The sequence below is a fragment of the Vulpes lagopus genome, chromosome 22, assembly GCF_018345385.1.
Source record: "Vulpes lagopus strain Blue_001 chromosome 22, ASM1834538v1, whole genome shotgun sequence".
In the NCBI taxonomy this organism is placed as follows: Eukaryota; Metazoa; Chordata; class Mammalia; order Carnivora; family Canidae; genus Vulpes; species Vulpes lagopus.
In genome coordinates, this window is record NC_054845.1 from 26,247,356 (window position 1) to 26,265,086 (window position 17,731).

Sequence of the window (17,731 nt, forward strand, 5' to 3'; positions counted from 1 at the left end):
ATGAGACCATATAATGTTTGTCCTTCTCCGATTGACTTATTTCACTCAGCATAATACCCTCCAGTTCCATCCACGTCGAAGCAAATGGTGGGTATTTGTCGTTTCTAATGGCTGAGGAATATTCCACTGTATATATAGACCACAGCTTCTTTACCCAGTCATCCTTCGATGGACACCGAGGCTCCTTCCACAGTGTAAGGGCCTGTCTTCTATGCGGGTCATGATCCTGGGGTCCTGGGATGGAGCCCCCATGGCAGGCTCGCTGCTCAGCGGGGGAGCCTGCTTCTCCTCCTTCCTGCCGCTCCCCCTGCTTGTGCTCATTGTCTCTCTGTCAAATAAATGAATAAAATCTTAAAAAGAGAATAAGAAAAAGTTTATTTCAGTAATCTCTACACCCAGTGTGGGTGGGGCTCGAACTCACAACCCCCGAGATCAGGAGTCGCATGCTCTTCTGAGTCAGGCACCGAGAATAAATAAAGGAAAAAAGATCGAGGAGTTGGCGAGGAGTGACGTAGTTAGGCAGGGACGGCCCAGGCCTGCTAATAGGCTGGCCATGCCCCCACGGGCTTGCTGCCGGTGCCCTGGTAGTGGTACCTGCCGCCCGCCTGGCCCGTGGCCTGGACCCAGGGCGTCTCCCCGACTCCATCAATCAGGATGCTGAGCTGCCAGCAACAGCTACTCTAAGCTGGAAAGGAACTGATGGAAGGAAATAGTGAGTACCAGGTGGTGTTGCGGGGAGGAGCCGAGAGCTAGGACTGAGGACCAGCGCGTCCGAGAGCCGCGCCCGCAGAAGCCCCGCCGCCGCCTCAGAGGACCTGCACGCCCCACTCCCGGGCTCGCACAGGTGCACGTTGCTCACTTCCGACTTCAGCTCTTGGGCAGGCGAGTCAGCTTGATGGAACCCAAGTGGTGTCTGTACCCTCACCTCAAGGGAGTCCCGCGAGGGGCACGGGGCTTTGACCTTGGAGAGACGGTACTCATGGGATGTGACCGAGGTGTAGAGGGTTGGCCAACGTTTGGGCGGCCGCACATGAGAGACATCCTCTCCATCAGTCTCGTTCCCCACATGCTTGATCCCAAGACAGCGATTCCGGGGAAGGGCTGCGAGAGGAGCCCACCCCCGGAGGGCTCCTGGCCCGTTTGCGAGGACCCCAGAGGATGATGGGCTTGTGTCTCCACATGGGGGTGGTGTGGTGGGATGGCTCCTGGGCTCTTGGACCTACGGGACAGACCTTGCTGGTGCTGTATGTGTCGGGCCAGCGTCCTGGGCCTCAGCATGTGGGGTGGGGGTGCTCACGCCAGCCTGGGGCGAGGAGGAGGGTGCGAGGGGGGCACTCCGGGCTTCTACCTCTGTTGTCACCTTTCCTGTCCCCATTCTCCCACACACGTGGCAGCCATCCTTTGTGTAGGCGAGCAGGCCTCTTGTCACGGAAATAAAGAGCCCACTGGGAGCACTGTACGGGGGCCTGATGATTACAGGTGCAGGAGAACACAACTGGAAAGGCCTCCCAGAGGCCAGGCTCTCCGAGCGGTCACGCGGAAAGCGTGCGCTGACGTCCGAGGGGATGAGCTGGCGTGAAGCAGCTGGTGGCCGTCAGCATCTCCTCCAGCTCCACCTGCAAGGAGACACGACTCGCAGCATCTGAAGGTCCCTGGAGGGGGATATCGCCCCATCATCCCAGCGACGGGGGGATAAGGGGAGGGGCTTCCCAGGCTACAGCCCAGAGCTGCCCACTCCGGGTGGGGTGAGAGGGCCCGGGAGGCTGAGGGGTCCGGGAAGATGAGGGCCTGTGCTCAGCCTGCTCCCCGGCGAGGGCAGGGGCCTCAGACCCAAGAGTCATGTGGGGCTTTTAAGGCATTGGCGTGCAGGGCCCAGTAAGTTTGGCAGGACCCTCCCCAGGCTGTCTTGGTATTCCAGTGGCTACTGTCCAGCTTTGTAGCCCAGAGGCCAGGCGCCGGGGCCGTGAGGAGGACCAAGGTGTTGCAGGTAGACCCGAGAGAGTCCTCTGCGATGTGCCCCACTGCGAAAGGCTCCAAGGCTCCCCAGTATCTCTCTGGAGGTGTAAACACTCCTCAAGGTAGAGACTTGGACCGAGTCACCTGGCTCAGAATATAAAGGTTTGGGACGGTGTCTCTGCTGTCATGAAATACCACAAACTCAGTGGTTTAAACCACAGAGATTTATTATCTCCTGCTTCTGGTTCTGGAGGCTGGGAGTCTGAGATCGAGGTGTCAGCAGGGCTACGTGCCCTCCGCAGATGGGAGAGAAGGACCTGTCCCAGCTTCCGGGGGTTCCTCGGCTTGCGGTGTCCTGACTCCATCCTCCCACGGTGTCCTCCCTGAGGGCACGTCTGTGTCCACATTTCCCCTTTTCATAACAGCACCAGTCATATTGAAAAAGGGAGCCCACCCTAACCCTGTATGACCTCACCGGAACGTCTCTAACTAGGTGATTTCCATATAAGGTCACCTCCAGAGGTGCCTGGGATCAGAACTTCAACACATAAGTTTGGTGGGGACATAATTCAATCTGTAACACATGGGTCTCGCACCCCGAGTTCTGGGGCACAGTTCACACGCTCCACTTACACAGCTAGCAACTCCCCCTGCGGTCCTGACTCATTCTCTCGGCGCCCTGCGAGATGGGGAGGCCAAGCACATGTCCTTCGGTGTTGGGGGGGGCGCAGTTAAATGGCTCAGGCTCCCACAGTCACCTTGTATACACCCCTGATGCCGGATGGGCAGCCTGCTTCCCAGCTGTGACCACGGCAGGGTCATGCATGTCTGTCGTGGGGAGGCCGACCTGAGTATGGACGGGGCCTGGGGTGGCACAAAGCCAGTGGGTGTTCTCACACCTGAGCTGCCCTCCCCGTCTCCCCTTGGTGTGGCTTTGAATGTAGAAAATCTTCCTTTGGGGTTGAGCTGAGACCCAGATGAGGGCCGGGGTGGGAGTGTTACACGCTCAAGGTCACGGGGTGAAAGCTGCTGCTCCCGCAGAGCACCATCGCGGCCAGCACCCTGCCTGTCCCCCGTGCCCCTCTGCAGTGTGCTTCCCTCTCTGAGCTGCCCACCTTCATCGGCCCCACATCCTCTTCGTCTTCCCAAGGATTCGGGGACCTGGCCTCCCTAGGGCCTTAGGGCATATTGAGGGGCCCCGGTTCAGCCAGACAGCAGAGGTCCTCGCAAAGACCTTTGCCCTTGGAAAAGGGGGTGGAGGATGGGAGGGGAGGTGCGGCCCCTGAGCTAGGGCTGGTCGGCTCCAGGCCACAGACGGGGGAGCCCAGGGCAGGTGATGTGCCAAGGTCAAGCGCGGGGCGGTGCCGGCGGGGGCAGAGCAGGTGGTTGGAGGCCGCGCGGGGACCTCAGGGGTCCGCTGGGCCGCGGGCTCGCGTGGCGTGGGGGGGGCGGGCGGGGGCGCCCTCCGGGGATTGCGGGGCTGCAGGGCCGCGCTCCCGTCCGTGGGCGCCCCGGGAGGGCAGGCGGGGGCCGGGGCGGGGTGAGCGGGCCCGCGCGCTGCCATTGTGCGGCCGGCGGCGGAGCTGCGGAGGGAGCGCGAGGGGAGGGGCCGGGCTGCGGCGGGGCTCGGCGCCTGCGTCCGCCGCTCCGCCCGCTCGTGGCCGCCGGCTCGCGGCGGGGCCCGGGGAGCGCGCGGCAGGGCGATGGGGCGCGGCGGCCGGCGCAGGCCCCGCGCGCGCCCGAGCCCCGAGGTAGCAGCGCGGGCCGGGCCGGGCCGGGGCCGGGGCGGGCCGGGGCGGCGCGGGCGCGGCGGGGCCTCGCGGGGCGCGGGGCGGGCTGCTGACCCGCGCTCCCCCGCAGGGCCCCCCGCGCGGCCCCCGCAGCGCGCGCCTGTCCTCGGCCGGGTCGCGGGCCCCCCGCTGAGCGGTCATGGCCAACGGAGCGATCCCGCCGCCCGGGGGCGCCTCCCCCCTCCCCCAGGTGACGGCCGCGCGGGCGGGGGCGGGGCGGGGCGCGGGCAGGCGAGCCCGGGACCCCGGGACCCCCGTGCAGGGCAGGGCGGGCCGGGCCGAGGCGGGGACCCGAGCGCCCTTGGGGTGCCCGTGCTGCGCCCCGGGGAGGGCGCGGGGAGGGGCGGCCGAGCCGGCGCCGCCCCAGCACTGGGAGGGGGCGCGGGGGCATCGGGCCGGGCCTTAGGGACGCCGCGTGAGCCCGCAGGTCCGGGTGCCCTTGGAGGAGCCGCCTCTGAGTCCGGACCTGGAGGAGGACGACGACTTGGGCAAGACCCTGGCTGTGAGCAGGTTTGGGGACCTCATCAGCAAGCCCCCGGCCCGGGACCCCGAGAAGCCCAGCCGCAGCTACAGCGAGCGGGACTTTGAGTGTGGGTAGCCCGGGGCCCCTAGGGTGGCCGCCCTCACCGCCATCACCTTCATTGCCACCATCACCGTGCTCACCACTGGCTTGGTCACCCAGTGCCATCTTGTGCTGGACGCTGTGCTGGACGCTGTGCCGGGCCACCATGCCATGTTAAGTCATCCTGCCTCACTCACCCATCGCCTGTCCGCCGTCCAGGGGAGCCGGGCCCAGACACAGGGGAGACGTAGGCAGTGGACCCGAGGCCCTCCTCGGTGACCTTCATCCTCCCCACCATGGCTGTGCCCTAGCTCGGCCTGCTCTCTTGCCCCTGCCTCCTCACCTCCCCCCCTCGCCCCCCAGGCCCCCCGTCCGTTCACGACTCCCGACTCCGGGTCCCCCCTCTGCCAGGCCTCACCAGTGGCTGGACGTGGACACAGGTGTCAGGGGGAGCCTGGCCCTCCAGGAAGGACTAGGGTGACCTTGTCTGAGGCCCTGAGCTAGAATAAGGCGTGTGCCCCGGGGTGGTGAGGGGCCCCCTTGTGCTGTGGGGACCCCAACCGGCTCTCCTGCACCCCCAGTTCACCGGCACACATCCCACCACACCCACCACCCGCTCTCGGCGCGCCTGCCTCCGCCCCACAAGCTGCGGCGACTGCCCCCCACCTCTGCCCGGCAGACCAGAAGGAAGAGGAAGAAGGAGAGAACCTCGGCTCCCCCCTCCGAGGGGACCCCTCCCATCCAGGAGGAGGGGGGAGCCGGAGTGGAGGAGGAGGAGGAGGACGATGAGGAGGAAGAGGAAGGGGAATCTGAGGCAGAGCCCGCGGAGCCCCCGCCCTCAGGGTCTCCCCAGAAAGCAAAGGTAGGGGTGCGCCCTTGAAAGGGGACTGGCTTCTGGGGGGTGCGGAGAGGACGCAGCAGAGGGGTCCGGGCTGCCTGGGGGGGCGGGGGCTGAGGCGGCCCAGGGACCCAGGGCACCCGCGTCTGTCCCCAGTTCTCCATCGGCAGCGATGAGGAGGACAGCCCTGGCCTCTCCGGGAGGGCCGCCTGCGCCAAGCCCCCGGCCTCGGGGGGCCCCGGCTCTGACAAGAGCGCCCCGCCGGCAGTCAGGTACTGGCCTCCAGCCCGCAGCAGGCCCCAGGCTCCCCCGGGTCCCTGGGGACTGTCCTGGGGAGGAGAGGGGAGGGGGCGGGGATGGACCAGGAGGAGAGAGAGGGTATCCCGGGGGAGGGGGTGGGGGGCAGTAAGATGGGGGCGGGGAGGCGGGGGGGAGCGTCCTTCTCCGCCCAGGAGGACTCCAGGACCCCAAGCTGGGGAAGGGCGAAGGACCCCCCTAACCTGGCCCGTCTCCGCCGTGGTTCCCCATCAAGTCCAAGGCTGCCATGGTGCCTCCTCAGCTCCTCGAGCCCCCGGGCGCGGGTCCCCCGAGTCGCTGGGGAGAAGAGCCGGCCCTGGAGCCCGTCGGCCAGCTACGACCTGCGGGAGCGGCTGTGCCCCGGCAGTGCCCTGGGCAGCCCAGGTGGCCCGGAGCAGCAGGTGCCCACCGACGAGGCGGAGGCCCAGATGCTGGGCTCCGCGGACCTGGATGACATGAAGAGTGAGTGACACCCTGTGGCGACCCCCATGGCCCACCCCTTTGGGTGCCCCGCCCGGGAGGGGCCTTGGAGAAGCTCTGGGGTCTCCCCAACCCAGCGCTGAGTCCCCTCAGCCGTATCCCCATCTGCTGGCGTATGGCCAGGGACGGGGAGCTCACTACCTCACCAAGCCGTCTCTCTGGCTGCCAGAGTTGAGATTTCACTTCGTGACACCTCTGCCCTTCTGTCCTGATTCTGTCCTCTGAGTCACCCCCTGAATAAGGCAACCCCCTCCTTCCACGTGACATTTGGGGACATTATATCCCCCGCCCCCAAGCCTTCTCTTCTCAGGGCAAACTCTTTTTTGTCTTCTTCATGCCAGCCCCCTGAGGGTGAGCCACTCTTCCAGGTCCTGCTTCTCCCTACATTCGGGGGGGCGGGGGGAACCCTGCTTCTCACACCACCCTCGGCCGGGCCTGGCTGTGATCTCGGCACATTCCTTCCATCTTATCAGCGCCCTGGTTTCTGTACCACCTGTCATCACCCACGGGGCTCGGTGCCCAGGCCGGGGGCATCACTGACCCCACCTCCCTCCCCCTTGGAAGCATGGCGTGTGGGCGGGGGTTGGTGGGGAGGGCTTGGAGCTCAGTACGTCATGGAAAGTTGCCAGGGCCTGAGGACAGGGACAGGAACAATCCGATGGCAGCAGTGGGGGGGGGGCTGGTCAAGGGGGAGGGCGTGTTTACAGACTCAGGGTGGGGGCTGGAAGCAGCAGGGAGCAGGCCTGGGGCTGTGGGAGGTCAGGAGGCTCTGGTTGAACAAAGACCACTGGTCCAGGCTGCCACCCTTCAGGAGAGCCAGGGCTCTGGGAGACAGCGGGCAGGGGCCAGGGCTGCCCTGGGAGAATGATGAGCTTGCTGGAGGAGGCCGCAGAGCCCAACAGGCCGCCGGGCCCTGGGCCTGGGGAGGCCGAGGGTCGGGGCCCCTGGATGGCCCCAGCCCCCAGCACGCGAGACTCTCTGGCCTCAGAGGACTTGGAGATGTTGGTGCTGGACCTTGAGGACGGTGACCTGTGGGAACCCCCCCAGGGCCAGCTGAGCCCCGTGGCAGGGGGACCAGCTTGTGAGTAGCAGGGCAGCTGGCCTTTCCGCAGCTGCTGGCCTGGACTGGCAGGCAGGGAGGAGGGGACGGAGCGCTGCTTGAGCCTGCCCGTTGTGTATCTGCGCGGGCGACGTGGGCGCTGAGAGCGGGCACCGGGCAAGTGCTGGGGGCCTGGTGACTCGATGGAGGTGGTGGCCCCAGAGCAAGAGGCGGGGGCCGTGGGGCAGGGCAGGCAGCGGGGGCCGTGGGCTGAGTTGGGGTTTGCCTTTTGACAGCGGCTTGGCCAGTGGCCTCTGACGTGGCCGTGCTGGACCCCGTGGTTGTGTAGACGTGGCCTCTGGCTGGGCAGAGCAGGGGGCTGGCGGGGGTCGGCCGTGCCCCTGAGGCCCCCAGCCGGACCCCCGGGACCAGCCCCCTGCCTTGCGTGCAGGTCACCGGCTGGAGGACAACCCTGGCGTGCGGCGGCACCTAGTGAAGAAGCCGTCTCGGACGCAGGGCGGCAGGGGCAGCCCCGGTGGCCTGGCCCCCGTCCTGCGCAGGAAGAAGAAGAAGAAGCAGCTGGATCGGAGGCCTCACGAGGTACAGGAGGCTGGGGTGGCCCGGGCCCCTCTCCCCTGTCCTCCCCAGAGGCTCCCTCCCCGCCGCTGGAGGCCACTGACGGCCGGCTGCCCCCCCCCCGCCCCCCGGGCGCCCAGACCCTCACCCTGGCGCCCTGGCCCTAGGTGTTTGTGGAGCTGAATGAGCTGACGCTGGACCGCAGCCAGGAGCCCCACTGGCGGGAGACTGCGCGCTGGATCAAGTTTGAGGAGGACGTGGAGGAGGAGACGGAGCGCTGGGGGAAGCCCCACGTGGCCTCGCTCTCGTTCCGCAGCCTCCTGGAGCTCAGGAGGACCATCGCCCACGGTAGGACCATCGCCCTGCGGGCCGGCGCCGGGCCCTGCCGCCTTCACAGCCCGCGGCGTTGGCCGCAGCAGCCCGGGCAGCCCTGGGACCTCCCCCCCGGGGTCCCGCGCCCGGGCCGGCCTGGCACGTCGGCTGCCTGCGTGGCCGTAGGCTCCGGGCGCGGGGCTGTGCTGCAGGGACCCCCACGGCACCCGGCCAGAGGAGGCCCCAGGCCACGTGCCGCAAACTAACAAAGGACCCCCCTCCCTGGGTTTGGGGGGGCCACGCCCTTGCTCTTGTGCCCCTTTGCACATCACCCCCCCCCCCCCGTGTGGCTCGGCCGTGCCACGTGGCGCTGCGCGTCTGCCCGTGCGCATCGGGCGCTTGGCTCCCCCGGCCTGTTTGCCTGCCCTCGGGGAGCAGGGCAGCTGGGGTGGCTGCTCCCCTCTGATGGGACCGCCCCCCCGCTGTGCCCCCAGGAGCCGCCCTCCTGGACCTGGAGCAGACCACCCTGCCGGGGATCGCGCACCTCGTGGTGGAGACCATGATCGTGTCTGACCAGATCCGTCCGGAGGACAGGGCCAGCGTCCTGCGCACCCTCCTACTGAAACACAGGTGCCGGGGCTGGGGCGGGGGTGGGGGGGGGCTCGGAGGGGCCTTCCGGGAGCACAGACTCTCCCGTGGGGCTTTCTAGCCTCTGCCTGAATGACCCAAGCCACAGGGATCTCCCTCCCGGCGCGTTCGGACAGCACCAGCCAGTAGACGGTTCCTCCTTACACTGGGGGGCGGGCGGGGGAGAGGCCCTGACCCTCCACCGCTCAGCCCCCAGGCTGACTTACTTGCAGTTGACTTACTTAAGGCCTATTTCTAGTTCAGGGCAAGCCAGGGCTCAAATCCCAGTGCCCTGCCAAGTATGACAGATACCTAAGAAAAAAAACAATAAAAAACAAAAAAAACCCACCTCTCTCCCTAACCTGCCTCGTCCCCTCTGCCCTCTTCACAGCCATCCCAATGATGACAAGGACAGCGGCTTCTTTCCCCGCAACCCTTCCAGCTCCAGCGTGAACTCGGTCCTGGGGAATCATCACCCAACCCCCAGCCACGGCCCTGACGGGGCGGTGCCCACCATGTCCGATGACGTCGGGGAGCCAGCCCCACTCTGGCCTCACGACCCCGATGCCAAGGAGGTCAGTCGCCTTGCTCAGACCTGGGCTGGGGAACTGAGGGGGCTTCTGGTTTCACTGGAGGCCACTGATGGCTTCCCTGCGCCGGTCAGGAAGGTCGGGTGCCTGGCACCATACGGGGCACGTGGGGGGGGTCTGTAGCAGACATGCGTGGAGGCTCCTGCCCTAAAGAGACGGGAGGTGTGGATGGGATGATGCAGCAGATCCACGGGACCCGTTTCTACCAGACGGGGCCGGGGTGGTGGGGGGCAGCTTGGAGGAGGCGGCCACAGCCCGCCTGGTCTCCTCCTGACGTGGGGCACATCATCGACGGTCCCTCTCCTGGTCGGGGAGGGAGAAAACAGGGCACAGGCCCAGGGCTGGAGCAAGGGATGGCAGGGCCTGCCACGGCCTCCGGTCAGGGTCCCAGCCCTATTCCAGTTCTGCGTCCTCAGAAGCCCCTCCACATGCCCGGGGGAGACGGTCACCGGGGAAAAAGTCTGAAGCTGCTGGAGAAGATCCCCGAAGATGCAGAGGCCACTGTTGTGCTCGTGGGTGAGGAGGCAGGGGGCCCCCTCCCCGGGTGCGGGTGCTTCCGCCGTGTCTGCGGGTCCTGGGCTCTGGCCTGCAGCTTCTCCTTCCAGCCCCAGCCAGGCCCCCGACGGCATGTCCCTCCTGCCTTTCCTGACAGCCCAGCGCGCCCCCAGCTCGCTCTTTCACGGTCCTCTGCCTGCTTCCCGTCCAGCGTTCCACTCCCTTGGACTGCTTGCTAGTCCACGTAGCACTTTTGTGAGAATTAAAAAGAAATGCTCCTTCTTGGAGACCGTTAACTTTTCACCTCCTGGTGAATCATAATCAGTACGTGAGCGTATACGCGAATAGGGTTTCCTTAGAATGGGGTTTCTTTGTGCAGTGCACAGCCTGCTCAACTGTACGGCGTGGCCAGAGGTGTTTTCTCCGGGCCCAGCCTGGACGGATCCTCTTTGCCCAGTGCCCCCCCCACCCCGTGCCTGACTCTTCCCCCAGGCTGCGTGCCTTTCTTGGAGCAGCCGGCGGCAGCTTTTGTGCGCCTGAATGAGGCTGTGCTCTTGGAATCTGTGCTTGAAGTCCCGGTGCCCGTTCGCTTCCTCTTTGTGATGCTGGGTCCCAGCCACACCAGCACTGACTACCATGAGCTTGGGCGCTCCATCGCCACCCTCATGTCCGACAAGGTGGGTCCTGCAGACCGGGGCCTCCTCTTGCCCTGTGGCTCACCTGCCCGCCTACACTGGCGCCCATGGGTGCGGGGGCGCGGGAAGCCCTTCTGGGTGGAGGCTGTGCTCTGGGCAGTGGGAGGGGGAGCTGTTGGCCGAGGGGAGAAGAGGGAGCCCCGGGCTGGGCTGTGGGAAGAGGAGGTGGCTGACGGGGGAGAGAAAGGCCCCCAAGTTTGGATGAGACATGAGACTTGACGGGGGCGCTGGCTGTGTTGTCTGTCTCCGCTGCGGCTGCCCCTCGGCCTGGACAGGAAGCTCCCGGAGCTGGGGGGATGTTGGAAACACTAACTGACCGACCTGTAGGGGTGAGAACTCCAGTCTGGATGGTTCTGGGGGCCCCTGTGGTCGCCCCTGTAGTCGTTGCATCGTGGAAAAGCCTGGAAGCTCCTGGAGGAATAGAAGGCCCTCGGAGGTTCAGGGTTGTGGCCCGTCGCCAGCCAGCAGGGGCAGGAGTCAATGTTTTGTTGACAATCGCACTGGATCCGTGTACGTGGCCAGACGTCCACCCTGCCTCTGGCTCTGTGACGGCCCAACGCCTCCTCCCGGAAGCCCTCCAGGGGCTCTCTGGGCGGCTCAGCCCCTGCCTCTCCTGCCCCCCAGCTGTTCCATGAGGCCGCCTACCAGGCAGACGACCGGCAGGACCTCCTGAGCGCCATCAGTGAGTTCCTGGACGGCAGCATCGTGATTCCTCCATCCGAGGTGGAGGGCCGCGACCTGCTGCGCTCCGTGGCCGCCTTCCAGCGCGAGCTGCTGCGGAAGCGGCGGGAGCGGGAACAGACCAAGGTGGAGCTGACCACGCAGGGGAGCTATGTGGCCCCCGGGAAAGGTCAGAGCCTTTGGTGCCCATACCCCCCGGACCCCGCAGCTCATGAGCCCAGCCTGTCCTGACTCCCTAACTCCTGGGTGCCCCCATGGGAGGGACTGAGCCCCGGACTCCCCGGCAGGAGGGGTGGCCTGTGCTCCAGCGGCCCCTTGTTCCCCCAGAGCTGTCTGTGGAGCTGGGTGGCTCCGAGGCAACCCCCGAAGATGACCCCCTGCTGCGGACTGGCTCGGTTTTCGGGGGGCTCGTGCGGGACGTGAAGCGCCGGTACCCACACTACCCCAGTGACCTGCGAGACGCCCTGCACTCCCAGTGCGTGGCAGCCGTGCTCTTCATCTACTTTGCCGCCCTCAGCCCTGCCATCACCTTCGGGGGGCTGCTAGGTGAGGTGGAGGGGGGGCCAGGGGAGGGGACCCAGTGTCACCTGCAAGTCTGTGGTCACGGGACCCTAGTGATCCCCTCAGGGTGCTGATGGGTGAGTGGGGATAGCCTCCAGCGTGACCGTCTCAAAGAGCTGCTGATCAGGGGATCTAGAAAGTGAGAGGGGGCAGGAAAGGTGCAAGGGGTGGGGGACCTGTGATGACAGGGCGGGGGGTGCTGAGGGGGCTGGTGGTGAGCGAGCTGGGAGGGATGGGCTGCTCTGTTGGAGTTGGGTCCCCAGGTCAGGGTAAGCTAGATAGAGACGGGGGGCCGGGCCAGGGTGCTCCCGCTGACCCTTGTCTGTGCCAGGGGAGAAGACGGAGGGGCTGATGGGCGTGTCGGAGCTGATCGTGTCCACGGCGGTGCTTGGCGTCCTCTTCTCCCTGCTGGGGGCCCAGCCGCTGCTTGTGGTCGGCTTCTCGGGGCCACTGCTGGTCTTCGAAGAAGCCTTCTTCAAGGTGACAGCCCCCCCCCCCCCCCCCAGGGATCTCAGGTCCTGTCCCTCGGCCCAGGTGATGGGTCCCTGCGGTCTCTCTCCTGCTCCCCCTGTGGAGCTCACCCCCGTCCCTGCCCGCCCGTCCCCCGGGCAGCCCGCTGTGGGTAACCGCGCCTCCCTTTTGGCCTCCAGTTCTGCCGGTCCCAGGACCTGGAGTACCTCACTGGCCGGGTGTGGGTCGGCCTGTGGCTGGTGGTCTTCGTCCTTGCCCTGGTGGCCGCCGAGGGCAGCTTCCTGGTCCGCTATATCTCACCTTTCACCCAGGAGATCTTCGCCTTCCTCATCTCGCTTATTTTCATCTATGAGACCTTCCACAAGCTCTACAAGGTGGGGGTCCAGAGAGGTCTTGGGGGAGGTGTGGGGGGGGCTGGGCAGCACCCTGGGGAGGAGAGCGTGGGAGGGGGTGGCATGGAGCCCTGGGAGCAGAGGGGGCAAGGAAGAGGGCTCCGCGGGTGTGGGCGTGGGGGGTGGGAGCCCTGGGCAGGTCAGAGCTGAAGGGCAGGGAGTCGCACCAGAGGGTACAGGTTAGAACCCCAGCGGGGCTGCACCATGTGAGGGTGTGGGGCACGGTCAGCGCCATGGGGCTCCTGTAGGGGAGTGTGTGTGTGTGTGTGTGTGTGTGCACGTGTGTGCATGTGCATGTGTGTGTGCGTGTGATGTAGTTGGATGTCGTGGAATACTGTTGCCTGGTCAGGTACGTGAGGGGTCAGTGCGGCCCCCCGACAACTGTATGAAATCAGGCTGATAAAATTAGGGTCACCCCCCCAGGTGAGTGCTAGGGCAACCTTGTAACCCGCACAGGTGTTCACGGAGCACCCACTGCTGCCATTCTACCCCCCCGAGGGGGCGTTGGAGGCTGGGCTGGAGCTGAACGGGAGTGCCCTGCCCCCCACCGAGGGGCCACCCGGCCCGAGGAACCAGCCCAACACGGCCCTGCTGTCCCTCATCCTCATGCTGGGGACCTTTCTCATTGCCTTCTTCCTGCGGAAGTTCAGGAACAGTCGCTTCCTGGGTGGCAAGGTGCGTGGTGGAGCCCCCGTCCGGAGTTCTCCAGGTCAACCCGTGGCCCTAAACCAAATCAGTGCAGTCCCTCCGGTCAGGAGCTTCAAAGAGGTTTAATCAGGCCGGGGTGCCCTCTTGAGCTGGGCGGCACCCCCGTGGGATTTCGAGGGACCAGCTCAGACCCCAGAGAGTTGGGAGTGTGAGTCTCCTGCCCTCACTTCCACCTTCCGCTCCTTTCCCCCGTGGCCCCCTCAAGGCTCGCCGCATCATTGGGGATTTTGGCATCCCCATTTCCATTCTGGTGATGGTCCTCGTGGATTACTCCATCACAGACACCTACACCCAGGTGAGCAAGCCCCGCCTCCCTCCCACCTGGCGTCTTGAGAGGGAGGCCACGACACATTCCCGTTGCCGCAGCGGCCACCATCACGGGTGGGATTCAGGTTTTTTAGTGAAGTAGTGACCTGCTGGGGCCCCGCGGGGCGGGTGGGCTGGGGGCAGCTGAGGAGGCCAGCCAGGGATCTGCGTCCATGTAGGGCCCTTGGCCGGGATTCCTGGGGCAGGTATGGGGCTGGGGCCCAAATGACAGGCATCCCTGGGGCTCGGGGAGAAAGGATATCATCCTCTGTCCTCTACCAGACCCTTGGGGGGACTTTGGAAGACGGACAACTAATTTTCTCCAAACCTGTTCACCTTCAGGTTTCCTGGAACGCTGGTACTGGGAACACAGAACTTGGTGGGAGCAGCTGCTCCGTGGGGTCCTTACCCTGGGGAGGCGGTGTCCCTGAACCCTGTCTTCCTTCCCGCCATGCAGAAGCTGACGGTGCCCACGGGGCTCTCGGTGACGTCCCCTCATAAGCGCACGTGGTTCATCCCGCCCCTGGGCAGTGCCCGTCCTTTCCCGCCCTGGATGATGGTGGCAGCTGCCGTCCCCGCCCTCCTGGTCCTCATCCTCATCTTCATGGAGACGCAAATCACTGCGTGAGCGCTGGGGGACCCCGGGTGGGGCAGGTGGGGGAGGAGCGGGAAGCAGCGGGGTGGCGGCCTGGGCGCACTTGGCCCTGGGCGCGGTTTCCCTGCAGTGCTGTGACGCGGTCTCCGTCTGTGCCCGCCAGCATTTGCAGGGCGGCACTTGGCAGTCCTCGCAACGCTCTGGCAGTGCGTCCTCTCACCCAGTGATGCTCACATGTGTCTCATTTTGGTTAAACCACAATGTGGTGAGACCGAGCATCTGGCTTCGGTGGTGTTTTAAATATCCACACGATGAGGTTTTTAGCTCACATTTGCTTAAATGTGAGAACACCACTTTGGGAACTGGAAAGAGGAAGCTGGCAGATCGTTGGGGGGGGCGCGCCTCAGTGCCCGTCCTTGCCCTGCGCTGGCCCCATGGCCGGCCTGGCCTCCCCGCCGCTCACCCCGCTCCCCGGCCTGGCCCCGCAGGCTCATCGTCAGCCAGAAGGCTCGCAGGCTGCTCAAGGGCTCCGGCTTCCACCTGGACCTGCTGCTCATCGGCTCCCTGGGGGGGCTGTGTGGGCTCTTCGGGTTGCCCTGGCTCACGGCTGCCACCGTCCGCTCGGTCACGCACGTGAACGCACTGACTGTTATGCGCACAGCCATCGCGCCCGGCGACAAGCCCCAGATCCAGGAGGTGCGGGAGCAGCGGGTCACCGGAGTGCTCATCGCCAGCCTCGTGGGTGAGGGCACCCACCTCGCCGGGCCCCCGCGCCCCCGTCCACACGCTTGCCTTCTCGTGGTTCCTGTGGCCTTAAATCCACTCTGTCTCCCAGGCTCGACTCAGGTCCCTTCTGAGTCTCCAGACGCATCGTGTCCCGCACCCGCTCTGACCCCAACCTGCCCCCGTAACACCCTATGAGCTCTTTACCCCTCTCCGCCAGGCCCGTCCATCCTCATGGGGGCTGTCCGAGGGGTCAGGTAGGTCCGTGTCCCCTCCTCCAGGCCTGTCCATCGTCATGGGGGCTGTGCTGCGCCGGATCCCCTTGGCTGTGCTCTTTGGGATTTTCCTGTACATGGGGGTCACGTCCCTGTCCGGTATCCAGCTCTCCCAGCGTCTGTTGCTTATCCTCATGCCGGCAAAACACCATCCCGAGCAACCCTATGTGACCAAGGTAGGGCCGGGGGTGTAGGGGCGAGGAAGGGAGTGACGGGTGGGGGTCCGAGGGGTTCCTGGGCGGGAGATGGACAGAGTGACCTGCAGAGCCGGGTCCCCCAAGATGTGGGTCGGAGTAGGCCGGGCGCTGTGCCGTGAGACTTGAGGCCCATTCTGCAGGTGAAGACGTGGCGGATGCACCTGTTCACCTGCATCCAGCTGAGCTGCATCGCACTGCTCTGGGTGGTCAAGTCTACGGCAGCCTCACTCGCCTTTCCCTTCCTGCTGCTGCTCACGGTGCCCCTGAGGCGCTGCCTTCTGCCCCGGCTCTTCCAGGACAGGGAGCTGCAGGCGGTAAGGGATGCTGCTTGGGGCCCTGGAGTCAGGGAGGCCTGGGTTCCAGTCTCTGCCGTGCCACCCGCTAGGGGTGTGGCCAGAGCGAGTGATCTAACCTCCGGACAGCTTACCTCCGCGGCGTTAATGGGCTGCTGAGGGAGTCTACCTTAGACAATCCTCGGGAGGGTGAAGGACTAGTCCAGGTAAAGCACGGAGCGCGGTGGGTTCGGTGGCAAATGAGCACGGGACGGCTGTGCAGGCTGTGTCCTGAACAAAAGCACGCAGCCGAGGGACGCACAGGGGGTCGAATGGCACTGAACCCCTCTGTCCGGAGCCCTGTGTTTGTGAGCTGGAGGAGGGTTTTGAAAAGTCACCCGCCCGAACGTGGTGCACAGAGGCGGCACAGGAGCCAGGAGACGCCGCTGGGAGTACTGATGTGTGGGCGTTGCTGTCACTGTTACTGTCATCAGGTGGTGTCACTGGGGCGGTGACTGGAGGGTTTTGGCCGGAGGGAAGTGCTTGCGGCTGGGGGGCTGGGGTCTCGTCCTGGCAGCCAGCGAGGCCTGGGCTGCAGGAGGAGTTGCTGGGGGGCGGGGGGGGGGGGGAGCGCCTCCTCCCCGCCCCTCCCACCCTCTCCTCTCTGCAGCTGGACTCCGAGGATGCTGAGCCCAACTTCGACGAGGACGGCCAGGATGAGTACAACGAGCTACACATGCCCGTGTGACCCCCCCACACTGGGGTGCCCCTCAGAGACCCTGACACCTTAGTGATCCACACCCGGGCCCGGGGCCGGCGGGCCCCTCATGACCCAGAGACGTGCGGGAACCACTAACGCCGCTGCCCGCGGACTCTGCCCAGGGCCCTGACCTTGGCGCGCCCGGGCTCTCGCACAGACCAGACCGGCACAGGCTTTGAGCTCATTATAACCACACTCCGTGTCTTGTGTCCGCCTCACTTTCTTGGTTCCACCTCTGGTCGGTCTGGTCATTCTTATCCAACTGGAATTAGAAGAATTCTATGTTCAGGGTCATCAAAACCAGGGAGAGAGGCTCAGGCAAGGACAGAATTCTTGGGGCGGCGGGAAGGGAGGGACTCCAGACCACAGAAGGTCAGAGCTGGACCTTATCATCACCCCCCGCCCCCCAGCCCTTGCAGGTCCAGCTGGGGAGTGGGGGAGGCTCAAGGTCTGGCTCAAGGTCACCTGCTGCTGATCTACCCCCTGCTGGGAAGGGAGGGCGCGGGGGAGGGGACAGGGCCAGGTCGCTTTGCCTTCGCCGTAGAGAAATCAGTGTCCCGGTGGCTGTGGGGCTATGGAAGGGAATGGAAAATGTTTTCTTTTCTTGATCCCCGGCCTTCTTGAGGAGCAGGGACAGTAGCCCAGTCCCCCAGACGCCAGGGTGGGGCCGGATTTGGGGTCCCTGGACCATTTTAGTCTCACGGTTTTAGAGTAGCAGCGTGGGGATTCCTGAGGCCACTCCTTGTGCAACAGTCTGTTCTGCCAGAAATAACCTGGGAGGCCTTGAAGAGGGTGCAAACTGGGAGCCCCTTGCGTCACAGTTGCTAGGCAACCAGTCGCCAAGGGAAGCCGGTGGTCCCCGTGTTGCCCCCCGGTGGCCACTGTGCCGCACTGCGGGCCCTGTCGCCTCCGCGCAGGAGTAGCACTGCCATCTGGTGGACCAGCTGGATCTCTTGGTCCCAGACCCCAGTTCCAGCAAATTCCATGCCTCCTTGGGAGACACGGAGGGGCCAGAGAGGTTCCGGGGAGGTTCCGGGGGGTTCCACGGTGCTGCGGGGCCCTGAGCATCCAGAGCCGGCTTCCCTCGGCCCCACCTGGGCTGGCCCTGCTTCTTTCTTTCTCGATTCCAGTTTCGTCCCTGCTGTTCAGGCCAACAGCTAGAGCCCCGAAGCGGGTCAGCAGGGAGGGGAGAGACCCCTGCGAGGAAAGGGAAGAGATGCGCCCTCCAGAGGTCCCGGGCTGTCATTCAGCTTTCAGCATTCCGTTCCAGCCGGCCCCTGGGTCCCTGGCCCCCCCGGTGGCCTCTGACTCCACCTGGCCTTTGGTTGGCTCCCTTGGCCTGTGTGAAGACAAAATCCTTTTTCCTTGACATTGGCCAAGTCCAGGTGGAACTGCAGAGGAACTGTGCCAGGAGCAAAAGTTGAGGTTAAGCGCAAAAACCTAGAACTCAGACGAGTGCAGAGCAGAGTCTACACGAGATGGCAGGGGCCCCACGCCCAGGTGGCCTTGGCCGAGAGGCTTTGTGTGCAAGAC

At 65.5% G+C, this 17,731-nt stretch overlaps 1 protein-coding gene and 1 long non-coding RNA gene across 8 annotated transcripts; one reads left to right on the forward strand and one right to left on the reverse strand.

Annotated features, from left to right (window-relative positions):
• Nucleotides 1-270: 270 nt before the first annotated feature.
• On the reverse strand, nt 271-6,195 carry LOC121480617. 2 transcript variants are annotated; one of them, XR_005985030.1, is made up of 4 exons: nt 6,065-6,195; nt 5,647-5,889; nt 721-1,616; nt 271-328 (listed from the first exon to the last, which is right to left on the reverse strand). It is a non-coding gene; the product is annotated as an uncharacterized LOC121480617 (long non-coding RNA). The 2 variants fall into 2 exon arrangements; XR_005985029.1 differs by lacking the exon at nt 271-328 and having other exon boundaries at nt 370-1,616.
• SLC4A3 (solute carrier family 4 member 3) lies at nt 3,574-16,400 on the forward strand. 6 transcript variants are annotated; one of them, XM_041737303.1, is made up of 23 exons: nt 3,575-3,707; nt 3,817-3,936; nt 4,174-4,336; nt 4,890-5,170; nt 5,303-5,418; nt 5,679-5,905; nt 7,414-7,562; nt 7,706-7,886; nt 8,345-8,480; nt 8,869-9,052; nt 9,484-9,583; nt 10,055-10,239; nt 10,882-11,107; nt 11,266-11,484; nt 11,831-11,979; nt 12,150-12,344; nt 12,819-13,037; nt 13,276-13,365; nt 13,834-14,000; nt 14,460-14,713; nt 14,976-15,145; nt 15,307-15,480; nt 16,109-16,400. In XM_041737303.1, the coding sequence occupies exons 2-23, from the start codon at nt 3,886-3,888 to the stop codon at nt 16,184-16,186; spliced, it is 3,714 nt and encodes a 1,237-aa protein (XP_041593237.1). In that variant the 5' UTR covers nt 3,575-3,707; nt 3,817-3,885; the 3' UTR covers nt 16,187-16,400. The 6 variants fall into 6 exon arrangements, with proteins under 6 accessions (XP_041593235.1, XP_041593236.1, XP_041593237.1 ...); XM_041737304.1 differs by having other exon boundaries at nt 5,706-5,905; XM_041737301.1 differs by lacking the exon at nt 16,109-16,400 and having other exon boundaries at nt 3,574-3,707; nt 15,307-16,094.
• The last annotated feature ends 1,331 nt before the right edge of the window (nt 16,401-17,731 follow it).